We start from the raw sequence: 21,129 nt of genomic DNA on the forward strand, positions 1-21,129 counted from the left end.
GTATAGAACAACAAAATGGGCCCAGTTCAACCATATCCAGGATTTGACGGGATGAGTGAATAGTCGCTACGAGCTGGTATCTCAACATGGCCTTCCGTATCCCCTTCGCTCAGTCCTTCTGGCAGGAATACCTGTCTGGCCAGGAAGCCAACCTGCCTCGTCTTCCCGAAGTCGAGCAAGTCACCGAGAGAGTGATGCGCATTCTCGGAGGCAATCCCGGGCGCATGCAGCTGCAAGGGACCAACACGTACCTCGTGGGGACGGGCAAATTCCGAATTCTCATTGACACCGGCCAGGTAGTCCACCTCTACCTTCCTGCTATGAATACTTCTAACGCCGAACAGGGTGAAGCAAGCTGGATTCAAGCTCTCACGGAACAACTGGAATCCAACGGTCTAGAAATCTCCCACGTTCTGCTCACTCATTGGCACGGCGATCATACCGGCGGAGTCCCCGACCTCATCACCTACGACCCCGACCTGTCCTCTCGAGTATACAAAAACACCCCCGATCTCGGCCAACAAGCCATCCACGATGGCCAGAAGTTCCAAGTAGAGGGCGCAACTATCCGCGCTGTCTTTACTCCCGGCCACGCCTTTGACCACATGTGCTTTCTGCTGGAGGAAGAGAATGCCCTCTTCACGGGGGACAATGTGTTAGGACACGGATACTCCGTCGTGGAAGATTTAGGCACGTATATGACCAGCCTGTCACGCATGGCGGACCTCAATTGCGCGCTCGGGTATCCAGCGCATGGAACACGCATCGAAGATCTTCCTGCTAAGATGAAGGAATATATTCAGCATAAAGAGTCGAGGATGCGGCAGGTACTGGTCGCGTTGGAGAGAAGTCGGACGAAGATGGCAGCGACCGGGGGAGGGCGTCGTGCGGGCGCTCTAACGTTTCCGGAACTTATTAACTCTATGTATGGAGCAATTCCGGACGAGGTTGAGCAGGCTTTGACGCCGTTCTTGAGTCAGGTTTTGTGGAAGTTGGCGGAGGATCGGAAGGTTGGGTTTGAGGGAGAGCCGAGTCAGAGACGGTGGTTTGCAGTGGGGCAGCCAGCTGCAGCTGCGGTGAGGTTGTAGATTCGTTCCAAAACTCTTTTTGTATTCAGTTGCTGTTCTTGTTCATACCAGTTGTGCTGCTGAATATAGTCCTTCAATTTGAGTAGCTAGACCAATGCTCAGTGATAATTAAATCGTGGCTTACTCTCATTTCATGACCAATATGTCGCAAGCACAGTTCATGACTCGGGAAAATCAGATTCATAAGCCCATTATTGTTACTAGAACAGTTGTTCCTATTATAGTTGACGACCGACAATAGTATTGACAGTTCTTATATTGTAGTAAACATAGCAAACACTATATGGATTATCCCACAAGCTATCAATTCACTGCATACAATCAACTTCAAATTCAGTGGGGAACTCAATGAACTATTTCGACATCCAGACATAACTCCCAGCACACCAGATACAGCTGTTAATCAATGAGCCTCCACTTCCTTCATAGCAGTCATCATCTTCTTCTTTTCCGCAATCTCCATCCACTCCCTCATAGGCCGATGCAACTGGAAGAACCTCTGCCTAGACCGTCTCACAGCCTCCTGACAACGTCTCCACGCACGATCATAGTACCCCGTCACAGCAGCATCCAACTCCCCTTCCTTACCCATCAACGCCTCCGCCAGCTCCACCGCATCAACCAGGGCATGATTACCTCCTTCACCTCCGAAAATCGGCATCGCATGCCACGAGTCCCCAATAAACACCACCCCCTGCTTCTGCGCAGCATTCACATCCTCCCTCGTCACCGACACACACCGACTCACCCAGTTGAACACCCGATGAGTCGGCAACGCCTCAGCATTAAGCAGCTGGGACCACGGCCTCGCCAGATCCCGAGACGCAATTTCCTCTAGCAGTGCCGCAGGAATCTGCTTAGCCTCTGCGGCAGAGACATGCGGCCGATAGAGGGGATCCTCGGTATCCTTATCGGCTATACTCGGTCTCGAATACGACCAGTCGAGATGGACATGCGTCGGGGTGATATTACAAACAGTAATGGGGGTATTAAACCCGTCGCCCACACCAGCCAGAATATTCGATGGTCCGGAGTGCGGACGGATCAGATTATCGAATTCCTTGCGCGGCATTTCCAATTCGCCATGGTACACCACCACGGGCACAATATCCGGGCTCACATGAGGCAGTATCTGAGAGCGCACGGTAGAGTGCACGCCATCAGCTGCGATGACAAGTGAGCCCTGGTATTTTGCGCCGTTCTCGAAAGTGGCCGTCACGTTGCCCATTGAGCCCTGCACGCTGCGGAGACGGTGGCCGTAGCGGATGTCCACTTCCTCGTCGCCGCTATCGGCGATCCAGGTGCGGAGTGCATTCCGGTTCGCCCGCACGATGCATTGCTTGGCTTCTGGGTCTGGAGCGACTAGCAGGTTTCCGGTATGGTTGTCCCGGAGGGCTTGGTCGATCCAGCCGGTTCCGCCGAGGATGCGGTCCGGGGCGACGCCCCGGGTGAGACTGCGGAGGGGCAGGTCGCCCAGGGCTGTAAGGAGGGAGGTGTAGCCCCATTCGCGGAGGCTAATGGCGTAGCCTTGGGTGCGGTCGGGGGTGGAGGCTTCGAAAACGATGTTGGGAATGGAGGCGTTGGTGAGAATGCGGGAGACGGTGAGGCCGGAGAGGCCAGCGCCGATGATGAGGATGGGAGGGGTCATTGTCTTCGATCAGTAGAGAATAGGCAATGTGTTGTTATGGTTCTACTCTTCATGACTTGCTCTATTTTATTACTTTCTCTCAATTTCTGCCGGACGGATTAGTATTCGCTCGGTGTATAGTCTGACTAAATGTGTTTGGCCCCCACAATGGGAATCCGATCATGACATTATCAAAAGCCGGTCGGAGTAAATTCTTAGTTGTCCGCTCAGTTTTGCGTCGGATTCTAACTCTATTACTGTTTCTGCATCAGTTTCATGTCCATGTGGCATGCAACTGCGTCTTTGACGTTTTCCGAAGTCCTGTCCGATCTGACACTGTATACTCCCCGAGGAGGGAGTATAAAATGTCTCTCCGCCACGAACAACCTCACCATCATAACAACACAACCACTCAAACAGCAAGCAAAGCTCATCACTTCAATCAATCAAATCTTTACTCAATCAATCCAAAATGTCCTCAACCACCACAACCACCACAACAACCTCCTCCACCCCACCCAAACCCCAACCCCAACCCCAAGAACAAATTTACACCCCCTGGCGCCTCTTCATCTACGACATCTGGGTCCTCGGCATCGTAAGCACCCTCGCCTGGGGCTGCCGAATCAGCACCTACCTAATCCCCTTATTCCGGTCCAACGTGGGCAAAAACCACCTGGACATCGGCGCCGGCACCGGCTACTACCTCAACCAAGCGCAGATCCCGTCCAGCACGACCCTCACAATCGTGGACAACGAAACGCACGCACTCAACGTGGCCCTAGCGCGCTGCAAACACCCCTCCACCCAAACCCACGGCATAGTCACCGACATCCTGCAACCATCCCCCTTCCCCGACACCTACTCCACCAACGAAAAACAAAAATTCGACTCCGTCTCGATGTACTACCTCCTGCACTGCCTGCCCGTCCCCATGGCCAGCAAATGCAAGATCTTCACGCACATCAAGAAATACATGACGGAGGACGGGGTGGTTCATGGTGCGAATGTGCTGGGTAAGGGGGTCAGGAAGGATAATTGGTTTGCGGCGATTATTCGACGTGGATGTTTGAATCATGGGGTGTTTCATAATGAGGAGGATAATGCGTTTGAGTTTGAGAAGGCCCTTAGGGAGAATTTTTGGGAGGTGCAGACTTGGGTGGTTGGGAGTGTTTTTGTTTTTAGGGCTAAGAGGCCGATTTTTGATGCTTAGAGGGGTTTGACTAGTGGCTACTGGTTTAGTGCTTAAGGGTGGGGATGTGGTAGGGGAAGGGAAGGATAGAGGGAGAGGTACGGTGGTAGATACATGGGGATCTATTGCTGTGTTAGGCTTAGAGGAGCATTTAGTACTCGGTTTTGTTTCAGAATTGAACAGTCTGCTTACTGTATCATCAACACCAGGGAGAACTATAAGTAGTTAAGCACTGGCATCGGCTTTTAATCGTCTTTTGCGGGTTTTAACCCCTCCACCCAGCACTACTAAACAGGTTCATGTCTTGTCCGAAAGGAATCGCCAAGTGCGTCTAGATTCAGATTCTCGCTTCGTTCACACTCATATCATCGTTACTAGCAAAACAACACTAAACAAGCCACACCAGCTACTATTAACTCCCCCAGTTCATATCAAAAAAGAACGTATCCGGCCCCGCGATCTCATTGAACGGAATCCCCGAGAACAGCTCCTCCCACATCATATCCGCCCCCGGATCCATTCCGTCCGCTACCGCCGTCGTCGTAGGAGGTACCCCGAAGAGCGAAGGGTTGTCCAACGACGGCGGCGAGAGCGCCTCCCAGGTGGATACCGGAAGGAGGGACGGTATCCCCAGATCCGCAGGCGGGGTGGATCCGGTGGGCACCGGCCAAGAGCAACCGGACACATGTCGATCATCATTACAGCTCTGCGGCCGAGGCACGCCCGGGAATGTTGGCGGAGTGGCTGGGCTCCAGTTGGTGCTAGGGAGACTGCTCGGTGGGAGTGCGGCTGGTACCGCCAGTTTCTCTCTCATACGCCGCATGAGTTGCCCGAACGGGCCGCCGAGGGACCGTCCCAGCGTCGCCTCATGCTGCAGGTACGACGACTCGAGCAGCGGCCAGGCGTACCGCACCAGGGCAGTGTCGCTGCTCACATAGCACTCCGCCAGAGCCATGGCCAGTGCGTACCAGGGAATTGTCACGTACCAGCGGAAGCCCTCGGCGCGGGGATCCGTGTGCATGAGCTGCGCTTTTTCCAGCACGGGAAGGCAGAGACGCAGCAGTTCGGTGTTACCCTCGCGGCGAGGCGGCGGTGCTCGTCCGTGCCACTGAAGCGGTCGTGCGGCTGCCAGTCGTACCGTCGCGATTAGACTCTGCGTCCCGTGCCAGGTGAACCACGCGTACGCAGAGGTGCCAGGGTCACAGAAATGAAGGAGTCGCAGTGCTTCTTGTTCGAAGTGCCGGGCTTGCTGTTGCGGCCAATTGGGGTCGCATGTGCGGGTGCGGGATGTTGAAGTGCCGGAGGTAGAGGATGCGGGTGTTGAAATGCCCCCATCAACCTTGCGATCGTGTTGAGCAAAGTTGAGAAGACGGCCCGTTCGCTGTGCATGGTAGGTAACCAACGCAAAGGTCGTGTCTGTCAGACCCTCCCGGTTGGGGTCGCAGTGTGCCGCAGTGGTCGGATCGAAGTCCGAGTCATTGATGTGGTGAGGAAGAGCTGTGGATGCAGACTCGTCGACGCTGATAAGTGGCTCGGATGCCTGACCGAATGAGGCCTGCAAATCCATCAGGCAAATGGTAAACCACAGGCGCCTTCGCATCTGCTGATCGAAAAAGGTCTCTGTCTCAGGATCTAGGTAAAGACCGAGGCCTTTTCCGATTCGTACAGCCAGCGCGATCAGAGTCCAGACAGCTGGAGTCCGATCTTCCGATCTCCTAGCTACCTAGAGAAAGTCAGTTTTATTTTGCTTCTATTTGGGTCAGGCCTGATTCATACCAGATACAAAATAAACGCTTGAAGAACGGTAATATCGCGGCTGGTGAGTAAACCCGCACGGCCAATGGCCGTCTCACAGGCCACACGAGACTCAGCCAACAAATCTGCCTTGGTGGCATGAAACATTACTGAGCACTGGTTTTCCGTCATGCTGCTAATAGCCGAGTAGCAGACGGCGGAACCCAGTGCTTCTACTGAAGGGTGGCCATCGGCGTACGCCAGATAGGGCTCGCCCTGAACCATCCATCGGTTCAGCGACGGGCGATGGAGGATCTTGATCACGGGGTCGACTTGTTGGAGGTACACTTCACAGAGCTGACGAGCGACCACCGGGTTATGCAGCGGACTCATGGACCGTAGGGCTGCAGAAGGATTGCTAGCCCCCAGGCCAAGAACCCCGATTCCGTCATCATTGGGTGGCTCGGCCTTGGCTGAGTCGGAGGAAGGGAACGGGCCCTCTTGTCCTCCGGCCAGCGATGATTCGACCACATCGCGGAGTCCGTGAATCTGCATGTGTCCGCGTCAGCATTCTTTCCTTCCTGGTCCAGGTTGGCAGACCTACTTCATCCACCAAGTCGGCCCAGAACTGATCGGGCCGTTGCAACATGAGACGCTTAGAAACAATAGAACTATTTAGGATGGGGGAAGTATTAGGATTAGGAGCCGTTTGGAATGTGGAAGTGTCGGATAATTGGACGGACTGGTCATTGCCGAGGTCAGCATTCCGCGAGGCTGAAATAGCAGGGGTGTAGCCCACCTGTTCCCGCGAAGTTGCGGACGGAGTTCGAGTATGGGAGTGGGAGCTCATCCCCTGGATGAGAGCTTCTAATCGGTGTATCCGTTCCTGGAGATCCTCATTGACGGGGACCGTGGGCTGGATCATCCGATCGGTGTCCCCGGGAGCTGATGTGGGCGGAGGCGATGACACTCGACGCGGACGAGTAGCATGTCGGCCTCGGGGCAGTCGTGTGCGATAGATGGGGACACAGACCGTGCCCGAGGCAGCACAGTTGGTACATGGGGTGAGCTTGTCGCACTTGACCTTGCGCTTGCGGCAGAGTTCGCAACTGAGTTGGGGAGTCGTGGTGGTTTTTCGCGAGGGTAGCGATCTGGCCGGGGAACTGCGTTGTTCCATCACGATGATCGAGCTGACTCTGTATTTCTCTCTCTTTCTTTCTTTGTCTGTCTGTGTTTGTCGCTTTTTTTCACTCTTTTTATTGTTTCTCGTTTCTCTTTGTAGATAGATGGTGATGTTGAATCTTCGACGTTGGGATGAATTGCGATGACGATGGAAGAAGTATCTCTTGTTTGTTCGGCGGCAAGAGATGATAATAAGCTAGATCCGGTCATCCACTAGACGCAAGGAAACAAACGACAGGGGTTGTGGACAAGTAAGTTAGTAAGTAGTATGCTGCAGCATATTCGACGCAATCCTCCCAGGCAGGCCAGATCCTTCTAATTCCTGTTGCGATGAATCAGAAGGAATACGAAACGACGATGGGGGATCTCCGCACAGGACGTCAGCAAGCCCGCTGGTCAGGGCTGGTGCATGCTAAGCCCACCCGGGCATATGCATTCATTCTGGCCCCCATCGCAATCCTGCTTCCATCGGCCTTGTGCTGGTCGCGGTGCTTCTTGCTCCCGCATCCCGCTGAAACACTCTAAACCTTTTTGCCCACTATTGTGGTCAGATTCGAACTCAAGATACCTTCCTCCCCTCGCAACAAATATGATTCGGTTATTGCTCGGCTGCAAGTCCCCACCCCCTTCCTTCTTCCCCTCTTTCTCCCTCCCTCAGTCAGCAATTCCTGCTGTGGCTCACTCCCACCCCAATTTCGTAGTCGTCTACAACGTTCTTCGCGTGGGCAGACCAAGCACAGGCAAGATCGGCCTGAGTGGTCGCCCTACCAGTCCGGTTAGAGGTTGGCGAAACTGTTACCTACTAGGTTCCTCCACCAGACCATGATCTTATCGGTTTGCTCGTGGCGCTGCGACCACGTGTGACCGGGCGATCTCGATCGATTCTCCTACCACCATAGTACTGCGTGGTCGGTCGCTATCCCTAGTAAATCCCTCGTATGGAGATAGTAGATATTATCTCTCCATTCGCTTCGACTAACTGCTAGACTAAGAATCACTTCGGATATTTTAAAGCTTCTACAATGGCGTCTTCCGGAATCTAAACACCGATGTTAGATTAAGCAGAATCTATCCCGAGGCATCGGAAGTTATCACTCTCCGACGAAGGAATGCCAGAATTCATGGCTATTTTCCACCTGCTACCAAGTGGAGCCTTGATGATCCCTACCCGCAACAGCGATGGGACGAAATCCGAGTCTGTTGGGTGGGGAGAGCGTGTCAGATCGAACGATCAGCACTTTGCCACCTTCTACTTCTGTTTAGCATCACAGTATCTCGATATACTTTCCTCGTGTCCAGCAGTTCAGGGCTACTGGAGGATTCACCCGGCAATCCACCCGTCTACCTTCTTGGGATTAAACCATTATCTCACCATTCTTCACGCTTCATCCCATCCTCAAACCTAACTTTGACTTTGCTGGTCGTAACCCAGACGGGATCAACGCCCTGAGCCGGATTCTGAGCTAAGCGAACAGCGTAGCCTGCAGAATATGACAAGCCAGTTAGATATGATATCACGGTGTCGATCAGACTCCCCTCACAACAAACAGATCGCACTGTCTCCCACGCGAAACACATTCCTCTCTGGCCCGCGAGTAGAGACATCCCCTGCGGCATTCTGATACAAATGAGCCACTGCAAGCCGTCAGACCGCAAACTCCCTCTCGTATATGTACATAAGATGGACCAGGAGCCGCGTCGATCCCCACGGCTTGCTTGGTCACCACAAAGCATTGGACAAGCCTTGTTGGTTATACTTGGCTCTGCTTCAGTGAGCGTCTTCTTGAGCCTTCGACGACCAATACGAGCCGCACCTACTTATATCATCCCTTACATTATCTGCAAATGAAGTAGAGTCTCGGCTGTCCAACCAACATCATCCCAGTGCCTACTTGTTTAGGATCTGATGTGAAATTCTCGAGATAACAGACTTTGCAGTGAGTGGTCAAAATTCCTATAGATCATGTCGCGAATGACATCAGAAATGTGATCGAACAACGTGTCGGTCCCGCTCAGGTTCGACAACAGCCGTGGCTCAGCTTATCAGAGTTATGTGGTATCCTCTCGCCTCCTTACGTGTATTCGTGGCAAACCTAGACATGAAACAAGTGTATCTTTCTTCTTTTGACGTCTTCCTCAGCAGTGTACTATTGCACAGCCTGCCTTTATGCCTCTTCGACGATACTTCGTCATCAACGCTATCTCGTCATGGGGCTGTGATGCTGACTCATGCACAACAGGCAACTAAGCATGAGGTAAGTGCTTCTGAAACCAACTAGCTAGGTAGTTCTCCTACTAAAGAGTTACCTAGACAGGCAAGCTTGCCTACGTGGTGTCAGAGCATTCACATAGTCAAGCTACCTCTCGCCTACTCAAACAGGAAATCAACTTCACTTCTTACCGAACAACCCGTGGTTTCAGGCAACTATCTGTAGCTTTTGCTATATGATACAAATTCTTGTAGAAAGTCTCGATTGTTTGCTTGAAACATGGGCATCTTCACCATCCCTTCTTAGCCAACATAACTGTTGCCCGAGCCATGTGAGCACTAGATTCTGTGTTGTACACCTAGACTACTCGGGCGCAACAGAAGCAATTATGCATTCCTAGGCACTGATTATGCTAGGCAGCGCTATAAGGCCCTTTGCTATTATGCATTTCCCTCAATGCTTGAAGTTCAATGTTGGAGTAGGCAACCATCCAATCTCAAGTTCAGTTCTTAGTTTTGATTTCACTCTTTTACAGCTGATCTGGCAACATCAGACTACTGAAATAAGCTCGTCTGGTGGGTCAGTCGATGGTGCCGGGTCTTTAGCGTATGCCATCCACAGACTTCCCCTTGCTTGGGACGAGCAATGGTTCAAGAGACACGTGGTCGCACAATTCCCAGGACCTGCGAAAAGCAAGGGACTCTAATCTGCGGTAGTCTCTGAGCTGAAAACTACATCATGGGTCTAGATGCTTACAAGGCATTGAGATTCCTGTCAACGATGTCGTGGGGCACATTGCAGCATTCCTAATGGAAGTAGCGGTTGCAATGTAACTTGCTGATTCACGCCGGATCTACCCAGGTCGCTACTGAAGATACAATTAAGATGCGATCAGCTGCTACTGCATTCCAAGCATATCATGCATCACACCAGTAAACTAAAAGTCCCCGCCAACAGACGTGGTTAGCATTCCACGTGCAAGCACCGGGGAGAACATGCCGCACACCGAAAGAAGTTTCTGGCATCCAAACTGTCAAATCAAACCCCATCCACAAGTGCCGGCATTTTGCAGCCTCTAGTGGAGCCATCACTTCTAACCGAGCTGGAGAAGAATGGTTCCTGGGATATCCGCATGCTATTCGGAGGGCGTGGAGATTCCCCACCATCGCCTGATCCAATCCCTTCACGTCATGACTCATACACTTTTCTCCTCCCAGTTATATGTATACTTCGGCACCGTCCATGGTCCCATTCATTTCTCAACCCTTAAATGCAATCGCATCTACCCCCATTGAATATATAGTATCAACAATCAAAATGTCTCAATCCCTCCGCTTCCTCACCCTCGACGTCTTCACCACCACCCCCTACTCCGGCAACCCGCTGGGCGTGGTCTTCCTCCCTACCAACAACACCATCACACAATCCCAAAAACAAACCATCGCCCGTGAATTCAACCTCTCTGAAACCATTTTTATCCACCCTACAGACCCCGCCACCCCCTCCGTCCGCAAAATCGACATCTTCACTACAGATGAAGAACTCCCCTTCGCCGGCCACCCCACCATCGGCGCAGTCTCCTGGTTCCTGCAGCATTCTCCGGAAGAGCCCGACAGGAAAGATGTCACAACTCTTCTCACAAAAGCCGGTCCATTCGCCATTTCTCGCGTATCGCCTTCATCAGATGGCGGTGTAGTGGCCGCTCAAATCGCACACAACGTGCACATCCACTCATCGCGGTTCCCGCTGTCAGAGATGCTGAGATTGCATCCTTCTCTGACCCCTTTTCTCTCCAAGGAGAAGCATGCTAGCTTCCCCGTCTTCTCCATCGTCAAAGGCATGAGCCAGGTCTTGGTTGAATTGCCCAGCTTGGAGGCGCTGGCTGCCACGGAAGCCCCCGTGAGCGGGGAAGTCATTCCCTGCAAATCTGTCTCGCAAGGCGGATACCTCGATGAGGGGTGGGAAGGTGCTGGTCTTATTGTTGTTTACTTCTATGTTCCTGGGGTTCATGATGAGGCGACAGGGAAGAAGGTTATCCGGTCGAGGATGTTGTTGAGGAACTTTGAAGACCCGGCGACGGGCAGTGCGGCCAGTGGATTGTCGAGTTATTTGGCTCTGACTAATACTGGTGAGGGGAAGGTCGAGTATGATATTGTGCAGGGGGTGGAGATGGGGAGGAGGTCGGATATTAGTGTTGCTGTTAGTACGAAGAGTACTGGTAGTGAGAAGAAGATTGAGACGGTGGAGTTGAGGGGAAGTGCGGTGCGGGTTATGAGTGGGGAGTTGGTTGTTTGATTCTTCGATTGTAAGTAGGTAATTGTTTTGTTGGTAGGGATACAATATTTAAGATTGTCATTTTTGGGCATACAATGAGCATTTAGCAGTAGCAGCAGTATTGATGTGAGTACATCAACATTGGATTAAGGCTCCAGATTCTGCGTAAGGAGGGTATAAAAAAGACAGCTAATAGTTATTTGGATAGTTATTTGCAGTTATAAAAGGTTATTATTAGTTACATTATAGTTATATAAGAACCATAAATACCCTCCTTCGTCTCTACTAAAACCTACAATTTATTTTTCTCGTTGAATAAAATATCGCTTCTCTTGAAGAAACCATAGTCATATCCTTTTAATATACTTGGGGTAAATACCGTGACGTACCCCTCTTTCCTTCATTCTCAATGCTGGTCAATAGTACCATGCAGTCCCCAACCGCGGAGTAAATATATACTGACAGCCCGCCCCACCCATACATCCCATATTATGATCCAACTTAAGCACACCTCACAGACCTAACTATAAACACCAGTACTAAGACACAAAGACATAGATAACCAAGATAGTATGATAGATCAATAATACTGCACATTATGACCCCTATCCAATTAACCCCGATTGATCCCTGCATGACATCCCCACGAGCTTAGACTGAATCTATCCGGATGGTCCACATCCAGCCGGGGGAGAGGGACAGAAGTAAATGGCATTGAGACGATATATATATATAGACTTGAGGATTTTATCTAGGGTTTGTATTATTTCTATTCTTTTCTGGATGTTCACCTGGTGCTAGGAATTGAAGTATGCAATAGTAGTGTAGTGGTGTTTGTTGTGACACCCAAGAACGGCCTGAGCTTGTTTTCGTCCTAATAGTGATAGATAGATACAACGCGATATGTTAATAGTACAAGAGTTGAAGAGCAATGATCATAATTGTCCGTATGTCATAGTAACGATGATAACAACTAAAATAAAGTCAACAGACATAAAAGAAAACAAACAGGAGGAGGAAAGTGGGGAAAAAAGAAATGGCAAGAACGGGGTTCGAACCCGCGCCTCTTACGAGATCGCATTTCCGCCAAACGATTTACCAGTCCAGTTCTAATAAACCAAACCAGGAAAGTTTCAACGACTTAAGTGCGACGCCTTAAACCACTCGGCCATCTTGCCTATTCAGTACCTTGTTTTTCCGAAAGTTCGGATCAAGAGAGGGTTCGGGGTGGGGCTGGTGGCAGGGATGAATGACATGTGATCAAAGAATGAAAATCAATGGATAAAAAAGATTATGACAAGAGTGGGACTCGAACCCACGCCTCTTTCGAGACTGCAATGCTATCCAGCTGTTGCTGGACAAGATATTTCACTTGAGTGCAGCGCCTTAGACCACTCGGCCATCTTGCCTGTTGATATTGATTGCTTCGCATTGTTGGTATCTTATTGGGGATCATGATGGAAGGGGGGTATCATTGTAAATGGGAATATGTTGTGTTGGTTTTGTACTCTGGGTTTGGAGGATATTTTGGGGAGTATGGAATCTACAGATGATTGTATTTGATCGATTGACCGATTATTTCTTTTATTTTCGCTCGATCATACGATGGTGCAGTTAGGTGGATAGTATGCTGAATTTGAACAAACTAATATACATGCCTGTGGTTTATTATATGTGGGCTACCATAGAAAGACACATTTTCATATCCATCACCACAGCGCATGGATGGATAAATAGCGCATGCAGTAAAAGGAAGACTTATTAGTTTGACCATCGAATAACACTATACTCTAGGCTGGGTCCATGTGGTGTTGTGTATCCAGTGCAGTTGTAGATGAAATGTGGGTGGGGAACTACTCAACTTCACGGGCAAAAGCAGGGCGACTGTCACATTCCAGTCCCGCGTACACAAATAACCTCGTGCTTTTCCCTGAAGAATGATGCCGCTTCTCATTAAGGCTGATCGCGGAGAAAATTATCATTACTGAGAGACCTCACGGAACTGACAGGTCGAAATAACAACACTGTATCTTGACTTCCGAGATATGACAGGTCTATTTGCTTCGATTCTATTTCCTTGCAGTATATGCCACAAAAGTGGCTAGTTAGTCATCAAGGCAAGATGGCCGAGTGGTCTAAGGCGCTGCACTCAAGTGAATAGCTTGTCCAGTTCAACTGGATGAATTGCAGTCTCGAAAGAGGCGTGGGTTCGAGTCCCACTCTTGTCATATCTTTTTGCTCCTATTTTTGCATCCACATGTATGTACCCCGTATCGAGCGCGTGCAAGGAAAACATCGGCTAGGGCCATAGCAAATCTAACTATAGCACCGGGGAAGACATCCGGCAGCTGTCCTAGCTTTGAACATACCGAATATGACCGTGGCATCCTGAAAGCGGACTACGGGGCGAGGATGCACCATGCCGAGACGGAGTAGGGGGAAAGCTAAGTTTGGTGTCGGGGAGCCTACGCAGCCAAGTCTAAGCTCAATATTGTCTAGATTCAGAAGATCAGCACCGTTGGCGAGACGAAGCTGGATGGGATGGGCGGCCGGGTCCACCAAATCTCTGGGCTAAAAAGGATTTGGGGGTCGGACCCGCCCCGCTAAGTGGATGATCGTGCGGTGGGATTAATCAATAAGCATCAGCAGGTTGGGAAGCCAGTATATTGAGACTCCTGCTCCTGGGGAGGAAGTGAAGCTGAAGCTTTTTGATGCATCAAGTTGTTTTCCGAAGGATACGAGGTGATGGTGGCAGTCGTTATAGTTGCTGCAGAACCTTAGTGCAGGCATGGGGGGAAGAAGGGATAGTGGATTGGCCAGCGTGGGCTGCGTGGCACAAGCAGATAGAGTGCAGCACCCTGGTTGCTTTTACGTTGACCGGGATCATATCGATGCAGGCGCCCAGGCCACGGCGACCTGAAACGCCAGACCAGGTTGGACCGGGATGAAGATGCAACTAGCGTGAGAGTCAAACCAGCCCAGATGATCTGCGAAATATTCGTAGTTCGTGTGAAATATAGGGGACATCTATCTGACTTATGGCGGGCGAAAGGATAAGACAGAAAGAGGCTTGAGGCCTGTCCAGACCAGATAGAACCCCTCCCGGGCGAAACCTGTATGGGCAATTTGGATGGTGTACGAAGTGTGTGTGTGGTGTGGTGATTCTGGCCCCAACCGCCACTTCATCAGCACCAAGGCTGGGCAGCGCATTCCCATTGGTATGACTGGCCAAGTGGTCGCGCGGTTGGTCAATCAAAAACGTGGCGGCCACGAGCTATAGCCACGCACAACCTCAGAAAAGGGTTTCCAGGAGGTCTGACATGGGCCAGGCCAGAGGTACTATGTACTATGTAGTCAGAGGAATACTAGTTCTGGGGCCACTCGGCTGGCATGTAGGGGCCATTCAGATTGGGATGGGGTTGAAGGCACGAGGCGGAAAGGATGGCGGTGGGAGAGAAAGAAAATCGAGAAAAAAAGACCAAATACCAGACAGATGGTATTGACGGGAAGAAAGTTTGGAAGAGGCGGAGAAGAGACAAAGAACAAGCAAAGGAAGAAGCAAAGAGGCGCACAGGGGATTTAAGGGAAAAGCAAACTCTCGGTCGGCAGCAGTGGGGAAGGAAACAAGGTGCTTCGATGGATGTTCCTTGCCTGGTGCAGGTTTAGTAGGGTTCTGGTATGTTGGTAAAATTCAAAAAATTAAGAAGGAAAAAAAAAGTACGACCGACAAGGCTGGCAAACACAAACTATTGCTGCATCAGGGGAGATAGATAGTACAGCAGTCCATCTGCTTGCCTGCAGGTGCAGATTTTCCAGACCTCTTCGGCGCATCATCCCTTCTAGCGATGTCACCCACGGCGTCCACCACTTTTAACTTAGTTAGTGAAGCTGCTGCTCTCCACCGCAGGCCCAGTCTTTTCTGTTTGACTTGCTCCATCCAGGCCGTCTCCCATTCGCATTTCGCCCTTGCGACTCCATAGTCTACCTCCGTATCTCTTTTTCCACTTGCCGGCGCGCCTTTCCCTCGTGGGCCCAAGCGGCACTTCTCCTGGGTTTAAACCATCCCCTTTTCTGTAGTCTCCATCAGAATAACTCCATCTCATTAACTAAGTGAAGGAGTAGTAAGTATCTTCACTTGGGTAAATTTTTTTTTGAGTAAGTCTTATTTTTACTTTTTTTTTTTAGAATTATTATTTTCTTTTTCTACTATTTGGTAGTATTAATTATCCTCCACTCCGTATACCCTAATCCATTTCCTCACCGCCGCTATTTCTCTCTCATTTTGTTTTCATATTATGTCTTTCCACATCTCTTCTTGCTAGTCAAGATAAGTCTATTTTGTAGAGGTTTTAAACTGGTCAGAGCTTGTAAATATACACCGTGTCTTACCCTGTAGCCGGTTCCAAGCCACGAAGGTTTTCCATCCATCGCTTCATCTTGGATTTCTCCAGACTTTGGACTTCGCTTACCCAGTGCCGACCCAAGAACCCCTCCGGTTGAACCCCATAGTTTAATCCAAGTCACCTGGGCCATTACGCCTCGTATTGGGGACAGCTCATCTTCCCTCTATCGCTTCGTCTCGCTATCTCTCTCCTCTTCCATACAATTTTCTTTCCCCCTTTCCCTCCTCTTGTTTCTGTTTGCATTGGAGGTTTCTGCATTGTCGTATGCCTTCTGGCTGGGTTCCAGAACGAAAGTTAATACCGTGAAGAAGCAAAACAAGACCAAACTCAAAAAGAACAAAAATCATAAAAAGGTAAGTTAGAGAAAAACCCAAGAATTAAAGAAAACATCACACCTCAATCTCCATCACCATCATCATTTGCAAAGTCCCTGGGCCCCATCCTGGTTGGTTTCGTCAGCAGGGCCAACTGGGCGAGTAAGGGAACTTTCTGCGCGGTAGTTTTAGTGTACAGGCGACCGACTACTTTCGGCCCGCCTTGCTGGTCAGAAAAGTAACTAACTTAACTCATCATCTTCTCCGTCTTAGGGGCTGCCCCCGTTCCTCTCTTACCTTTTGGCTGTTGCTGCTGCTGTGCTGCCGCTGCTTGCTAGTACTTGTTACTCGGAATTCCATCCCATATTCCACTTGCTCTTTTCCGCCCCCCCTTCTCCCTCTCACGCTCTCGCGCTCTCTCTCACTCGCTTCCCCCCCGACCAGGCCTCCGTTTGGTTGTCCTCGTCGGGACTTTTCATACTTGTCTTCCATCCAAGAACTCTCTCTACGTTTTTTTTTTCCCCCTTCCCTTTACTTCCTGCCATCACCGCTCTTCATTGGGGTATGTTTCACTCCTCCCAAAGTCTGCTGCTATCTATCTCCTTTGCGAATCGGGAAAATGAGCCCCTCCGCCCACGTTCCCCCGTCTCAATAGACCTCTGCACTCTTCCCGCAATTATTTCCTCCTAACTAACACCTGTCTCATCCTGTCTAGGTCTGCATGTTCATACCTCATCTTCATCGCCTATAAAGTTCCTATCCTTCTCTCCTACGACCTCCCTCAATCAATTCGACCCCCCATCCATCCCCTACTCCCCCTCGACCACTCCCTCTCCTCTCTCGATTCGCCTCTGCGATATTTCTCTCGACTCCCACCCCTCGCACTCCATATTCCAACGTCGAGAGTACTGTGGTTCCAGTGGGATGTTGCTATTGGTGACCGAGAACAAGATCTCCAACGTCTGTGGTTACACAACTGTCTAAATGGGAAACTCGCAAGGGAAACAGGTGGCCGCCACCGATGAGTGTACGTATCGGGTTGGCAGACAATAATAGGCGGCGGAGGGGCTGACAGTGGCGCAGTGAACTTGAATCAGTTTCGTTTGTTGCGGGTGGTTGGCAAGGGTGCGTTCGGCAAGGTTCGCATCGTGGAGAAGAAAGACACCGGGTTGACGTTTGCGCTAAAATATATTCGGAAGGAAGAAGGTATGTGGCTGTCGATCGAGGGCCTCAATGCACGCTGACATGAGATGCTCGTTTCTTGGGTAGTTGTCCGGTCGGAAAGCGTACGAAATATCATCCGTGAACGGCGGATGCTCGAGCACCTCAACCATGCCTTCCTTTGCAACTTGAGATACAGCTTCCAAGACATTGAATATATGTGCGTCCTGCAATAGCTCTCCCAACACGACATCCCCATCATCCGTCCGCAGTCACTGATAATTGAGAAGTTACATTGTGGTGGATTTGATGAATGGCGGTGACCTCCGTTTTCACATCTCGCGGAAATGTTTCACGGAGGAGGCAGTGAGATTCTGGATAGCCGAGCTGGGCTGCGCTCTGAGGTACATTCACTCGCAGGGAATTATCCATCGTGACGTCAAGCCGGACAATATTCTGCTTGACTCGGAGGGGCATGTTCATTTGGCCGATTTTGTAAGTCTGCCGGTCGCATGCGATCTGATGATTCGAAACTGACCTCTGCGGGACAGAACGTCGCCTCCGACTTTCGGCCCGGCAAACCTCTCACAAGCAAATCGGGAACACTGGCGTATCTCGCTCCGGAAGTGTATGAAGGAGGCGGATACTATTGCGAAGTTGATTGGTGGTCACTTGGAGTTACATTCTACGAGTGTATCTACAACAAGGTATGTCACTTCACTTTTTTGACGGTTTGGTTCATTGCTGACTCCTGTAGCGCCCGTTCGAAGGTCGGAGCCAGGACGTGCTCAGCGAAAATATCAAAAAGGCGCAACCAAAGTACTACGTCACCAACCCCGCGGTCTCCGTTCCCTGCCTCCGAGCAATGTCGGCGTTTATGGAAAGAGATCGGTCGAAGCGAATTGGTGCGATCAGTTTTGAGAGCTTCACTTCGCATATGTTTTTCGCCGACCTCGACTTTGTTGCCCTGGAGGCGAAGGAGATCCCGCCCGTGTTCCGTCCGTCCAGCGACAAGACCAACTTTGACGCCACATATGACTTGGAGGAACTACTCTTGGAGGAGGCGCCGCTCGAGGCCAGAGCTCGCCGGCAAAAACCGAGAGCCGAGTTGCGGGAGGATGCGACGGCTAAGGAAATCCGCGAGGACGAACTGCATCGTCTCATTGAGACGATGTTTGAGCCCTTCGATTATACAAAGGTGAACTACGTAGGGTACGTTGGTCTCCAAGCAAACGGAGATGGGGATGCCGTGCTAACCAACACCAGCAACGCTGCGGATGCGATTGCAGCATCAACGTAAGTTCTCCTTGCCTATCTTGTCTTGTGGCTTTAGCTGACCCTGGCCAGAAACCCGGAAGAATGCCTGCCGATCCACCAAACGCAGTCGTCAACGCATTCCCGACAAGTCTCACAGCCCGACCTCTCCAGAAACTCGCCTCCTCTCCGAAACGATGGCTCTGTCAGTCACTTGACTCAGCCTGACACCCCGTCTCCTCTCAGCGAAACCCCCACCTCGCAAGCCTCGCTACCTCCTCCACCCCCACCGCCGGCCCCGCCCTTCCACCGTCCCTTGCCACCGACTGCCGTGCGCCCGCGGGGCGCGACCCGGAAACAAAGCAAGGGCGGAGGGGTACAGATGGTGTTGGAAGAAGCGGGTAGCTGGAGCGAGCTTGCGGATCATAGCTCCACCCTGCCTGCCGAAGGCTACGATACCGGGTCAGTCAAGGGGAAGGGCTCCAATAGCGGCATGCTCGCCTTCCTCAGCAGGAAGAAGGGGCGCGATAGGAGCCCCAAGCCCCAGGAGCCCGGTGTGCTGGGTAAAGAAGGCGCCCGGCAGATTATCAGCTGAAGGGCTGGCATTATACCCGGAGGAGGAACGCATCGCTATGACTTGACCACTGTTGGACAGTTCGATAGAGATTTTTTATTCTTTGCCCGTTGAGAAGCTCGCGCTTTTTAATACGAGATAGCATGTCGCCTATCTGGCCGCCTTTCATTCAGGGCGTTGACATGAGAATCGCACACGACTGGGCCACCGAGGTTCGACTCGGACAACACGCAGCCCCGATCAAAAGCTTGCTTTTGGGGAACACCCAGAATTACCAGGCAAATTCCAACCATGCCAGAGTGATTTGTTCATTCGTTTTTGTTTGCTGGCACCGGCCTTGACCGTGAGAAGCCGCGTTGCAGGCCGAAGCCGACATCTGACGGCGTCTTGGTATGACAGCATATCCATCATTCTCAGTCGTTTCTCGCCGTCCCAAATTCTTCTTTATGGGACTGGTTTTGTCATTGATTTTCCTGGATCCAGCGCAGATCAGGTTCTTTCTTTGCACTTCTATTTCCTTGATGGTGTTGGCTCCGGAGTTGTACAGATGGGAGTGGCATATGACGATTTCTAATTCATCTATCCTTGTGACATACCAACGATGGTCGAGATGTTCCGTTTTCTTCTCTAATTGTTTGATTGTGTTGATTTCACCCCGTTTGATATCTCTGTGGCGTTTTGCATACCCGGTGAATAGTCGCGGCCCCGACGTGGAATGTACCAGGCATCATGGAGACGGGGCCAGACCGGGAATTACCCTTGTAACTAATGACGTTTCTCCTTTCATTATACCTATAGACCTGAATGGAGCATTGTGATCGGCGATGTGCCTGGCTATTAGCCTCGATGTTAGTGTGCAGAGTTGACAGTAGGATCCCGATGCTAAGCGTATTGCATTCAGATATGCCAGAAGGTTTGTCTTTGGGTTTAGCAGACTGGATCTTCGTTGCGTGTGATCGATCTAGTACCTTCATTGCCTCGGCTGCCTACTGCCTACTGCCTACGGAGTATATCTGGCATCTTCTTCATCGGAACATATGATCTGACCTGAGTTTTAGGTTCTATATCATCCGGATATTGGGCGCAAGTCTCCGAGCACCTGCAGACGTTATTGATTCGGCCTGTCATGATCGCAGCAGTTAATACTATGCACTGGACATTTATATATTGGCTATCGGTGATGATGTCATTCGGAGTTCTCAGTAATATACTTCTCTAATTGAGGCTGTAAATTGTCAGACATCCCTGTCTAAGCCTGCTAGACATATTATTGAGACAGCATCATGACTTAGGTCCATTGGTGAGTGAGTCTATCCCATCGCAGCAGATCATGTTGACTTGCCTGGTTGGGATATTAATGCCTCAGGCAGAAACTACCTCTCATGCCAGTAAACTACCATCTGTGATATGTCGTACGTATGGCATAGAAAGAGCCCCCGTTCCATCCTTCCGTTTCAGCTCACAGACTGTCAGTGTGCTCTGCCGCTTGCAAACGCTCTATACTGTTCTCCGGTCAGAACATTGGCAGTGAGATTGCTACATGCACACAGTTCACTTCACCCCAATACCTACAACACCACCAAGCCACTACCACTATCACCAAGTCAAACCCTATTCTCGCTTAGCAACTCCTTCCAAGCCATCAAACTTTATTGATCTCAAATCGGTGTAACCAGATCCAATCCCTCCACACACCTACATGAACAATCCACCAAACCATCAGCCAAGACCAAAGGATCATACTAACTTAGCCCGACAATCCCCCCTTTACATAAGAGCCCCATCAACAACGAAGTTTCTACCAGAGATGTTTCACTCCACTCTCAATCGCAAGACAAAAGGGATTCTCAGCCACCGCACAGGATCAGCACAATCTAGCCTCCATTCCCGGCTACTCAGTCGTATGCGACAGAAGACCGTATACGGGCACGTTCTGCACACCGCCGGTGACATGCCATTAGTATACGACTCATGTATAGCGTTGATGATGGGGCCCCGGCCGCGGCGGGGACGATGTTACTTCGGACATTGGTGGTCAGGGGATATGGATTGTTAGTAGCCTGCGGGAGGATTTCGTAGGAGGGGGATATGTTGATTCGGTTGGGTTGATGTATGA

General features: G+C 50.8%; 8 protein-coding genes and 3 non-coding genes across 11 annotated transcripts; 7 read left to right on the forward strand and 4 right to left on the reverse strand.

Annotated features, from left to right (window-relative positions):
* Nucleotides 1–86: 86 nt before the first annotated feature.
* BO85DRAFT_499243 (metallo-beta-lactamase domain protein) lies at nt 87–1,173 on the forward strand (the record flags this gene model as incomplete). The annotated part of the gene is made up of 1 exon (XM_025664062.1): nt 87–1,173. One exon carries the CDS (start codon nt 87–89, stop codon nt 1,086–1,088), a length of 1,002 nt encoding a protein of 333 aa, XP_025513292.1. The 3' UTR covers nt 1,089–1,173.
* A 292-nt stretch (nt 1,174–1,465) lies between these two features.
* nscC (FAD-dependent monooxygenase nscC) lies at nt 1,466–2,736 on the reverse strand (the record flags this gene model as incomplete). The annotated part of the gene is made up of 1 exon (XM_025665246.1): nt 1,466–2,736. The coding sequence occupies one exon, from the start codon at nt 2,734–2,736 to the stop codon at nt 1,492–1,494; it is 1,245 nt and encodes a 414-aa protein (XP_025513293.1). The 3' UTR covers nt 1,466–1,491.
* A 389-nt stretch (nt 2,737–3,125) lies between these two features.
* Nucleotides 3,126–4,090, forward strand: BO85DRAFT_451682 (S-adenosyl-L-methionine dependent methyltransferase). Its single transcript, XM_025660646.1, has one exon. It carries the CDS (start codon nt 3,188–3,190, stop codon nt 3,926–3,928), a length of 741 nt encoding a protein of 246 aa, XP_025513294.1. The 5' UTR covers nt 3,126–3,187; the 3' UTR covers nt 3,929–4,090.
* A 229-nt stretch (nt 4,091–4,319) lies between these two features.
* On the reverse strand, nt 4,320–6,818 carry nscR (Zn(II)2Cys6 domain-containing transcription factor nscR; the record flags this gene model as incomplete). Its single annotated transcript, XM_025661791.1, has 3 exons — nt 4,320–5,630; nt 5,684–6,190; nt 6,246–6,818. 3 exons carry the CDS (start codon nt 6,816–6,818, stop codon nt 4,320–4,322), a joined length of 2,391 nt encoding a protein of 796 aa, XP_025513295.1.
* A 2,383-nt stretch (nt 6,819–9,201) lies between these two features.
* Nucleotides 9,202–9,524, forward strand: BO85DRAFT_83934 (uncharacterized protein). Its single transcript, XM_025665720.1, has one exon. It carries the CDS (start codon nt 9,269–9,271, stop codon nt 9,431–9,433), a length of 165 nt encoding a protein of 54 aa, XP_025513296.1. The 5' UTR covers nt 9,202–9,268; the 3' UTR covers nt 9,434–9,524.
* A 762-nt stretch (nt 9,525–10,286) lies between these two features.
* Nucleotides 10,287–11,432, forward strand: BO85DRAFT_451684 (PhzF family phenazine biosynthesis protein). Its single transcript, XM_025660647.1, has one exon. The coding sequence runs from the start codon at nt 10,351–10,353 to the stop codon at nt 11,326–11,328; it is 978 nt and encodes a 325-aa protein (XP_025513297.1). The 5' UTR covers nt 10,287–10,350; the 3' UTR covers nt 11,329–11,432.
* Nucleotides 11,433–12,344: 912 nt separating this feature from the next.
* Nucleotides 12,345–12,485, reverse strand: BO85DRAFT_t198. Its single transcript has one exon. It is a non-coding gene; the product is annotated as a tRNA-Leu (tRNA).
* A 116-nt stretch (nt 12,486–12,601) lies between these two features.
* On the reverse strand, nt 12,602–12,716 carry BO85DRAFT_t197. The gene has a single exon. It is a non-coding gene; the product is annotated as a tRNA-Leu (tRNA).
* A 707-nt stretch (nt 12,717–13,423) lies between these two features.
* BO85DRAFT_t193 lies at nt 13,424–13,535 on the forward strand. The gene has a single exon. It is a non-coding gene; the product is annotated as a tRNA-Leu (tRNA).
* Nucleotides 13,536–16,839: 3,304 nt separating this feature from the next.
* On the forward strand, nt 16,840–19,220 carry BO85DRAFT_83950 (serine/threonine-protein kinase). Its single transcript, XM_025665721.1, has 8 exons — nt 16,840–17,051; nt 17,108–17,230; nt 17,294–17,405; nt 17,476–17,680; nt 17,737–17,892; nt 17,943–18,397; nt 18,452–18,481; nt 18,533–19,220. The coding sequence occupies exons 1-8, from the start codon at nt 17,009–17,011 to the stop codon at nt 19,032–19,034; spliced, it is 1,626 nt and encodes a 541-aa protein (XP_025513298.1). The 5' UTR covers nt 16,840–17,008; the 3' UTR covers nt 19,035–19,220.
* Nucleotides 19,221–19,923, forward strand: BO85DRAFT_83951 (uncharacterized protein). Its single transcript, XM_025665722.1, has one exon. It carries the CDS (start codon nt 19,406–19,408, stop codon nt 19,829–19,831), a length of 426 nt encoding a protein of 141 aa, XP_025513299.1. The 5' UTR covers nt 19,221–19,405; the 3' UTR covers nt 19,832–19,923.
* The last annotated feature ends 1,206 nt before the right edge of the window (nt 19,924–21,129 follow it).

Source organism: Aspergillus piperis, assembly GCF_003184755.1.
Source record: "Aspergillus piperis CBS 112811 unplaced genomic scaffold BO85scaffold_16, whole genome shotgun sequence".
Classification (NCBI taxonomy): domain Eukaryota; kingdom Fungi; phylum Ascomycota; class Eurotiomycetes; order Eurotiales; family Aspergillaceae; genus Aspergillus; species Aspergillus piperis.

What these genes read in the sequence shown, in the direction of transcription:
- BO85DRAFT_451682 (XM_025660646.1), top strand. Translation starts at nt 3,188, where the DNA reads ATGTCCTCAACCACCACAACCACCACAACAACCTCCTCCACCCCACCC.
- BO85DRAFT_83934 (XM_025665720.1), top strand. Translation starts at nt 9,269, where the DNA reads ATGATACAAATTCTTGTAGAAAGTCTCGATTGTTTGCTTGAAACATGG.
- BO85DRAFT_451684 (XM_025660647.1), top strand. Translation starts at nt 10,351, where the DNA reads ATGTCTCAATCCCTCCGCTTCCTCACCCTCGACGTCTTCACCACCACC.
- BO85DRAFT_83950 (XM_025665721.1), top strand. Translation starts at nt 17,009, where the DNA reads ATGGGAAACTCGCAAGGGAAACAGGTGGCCGCCACCGATGAGT. An exon ending in ATATATTCGGAAGGAAGAAG is followed by an intron (nt 17,231 to 17,293) that starts GTATGTGGCTGT and finishes TTTCTTGGGTAG; the next exon opens with TTGTCCGGTCGGAAAGCGTA. An exon ending in TTCCAAGACATTGAATATAT is followed by an intron (nt 17,406 to 17,475) that starts GTGCGTCCTGCA and finishes ATAATTGAGAAG; the next exon opens with TTACATTGTGGTGGATTTGA.
- BO85DRAFT_83951 (XM_025665722.1), top strand. Translation starts at nt 19,406, where the DNA reads ATGACAGCATATCCATCATTCTCAGTCGTTTCTCGCCGTCCCAAATTC.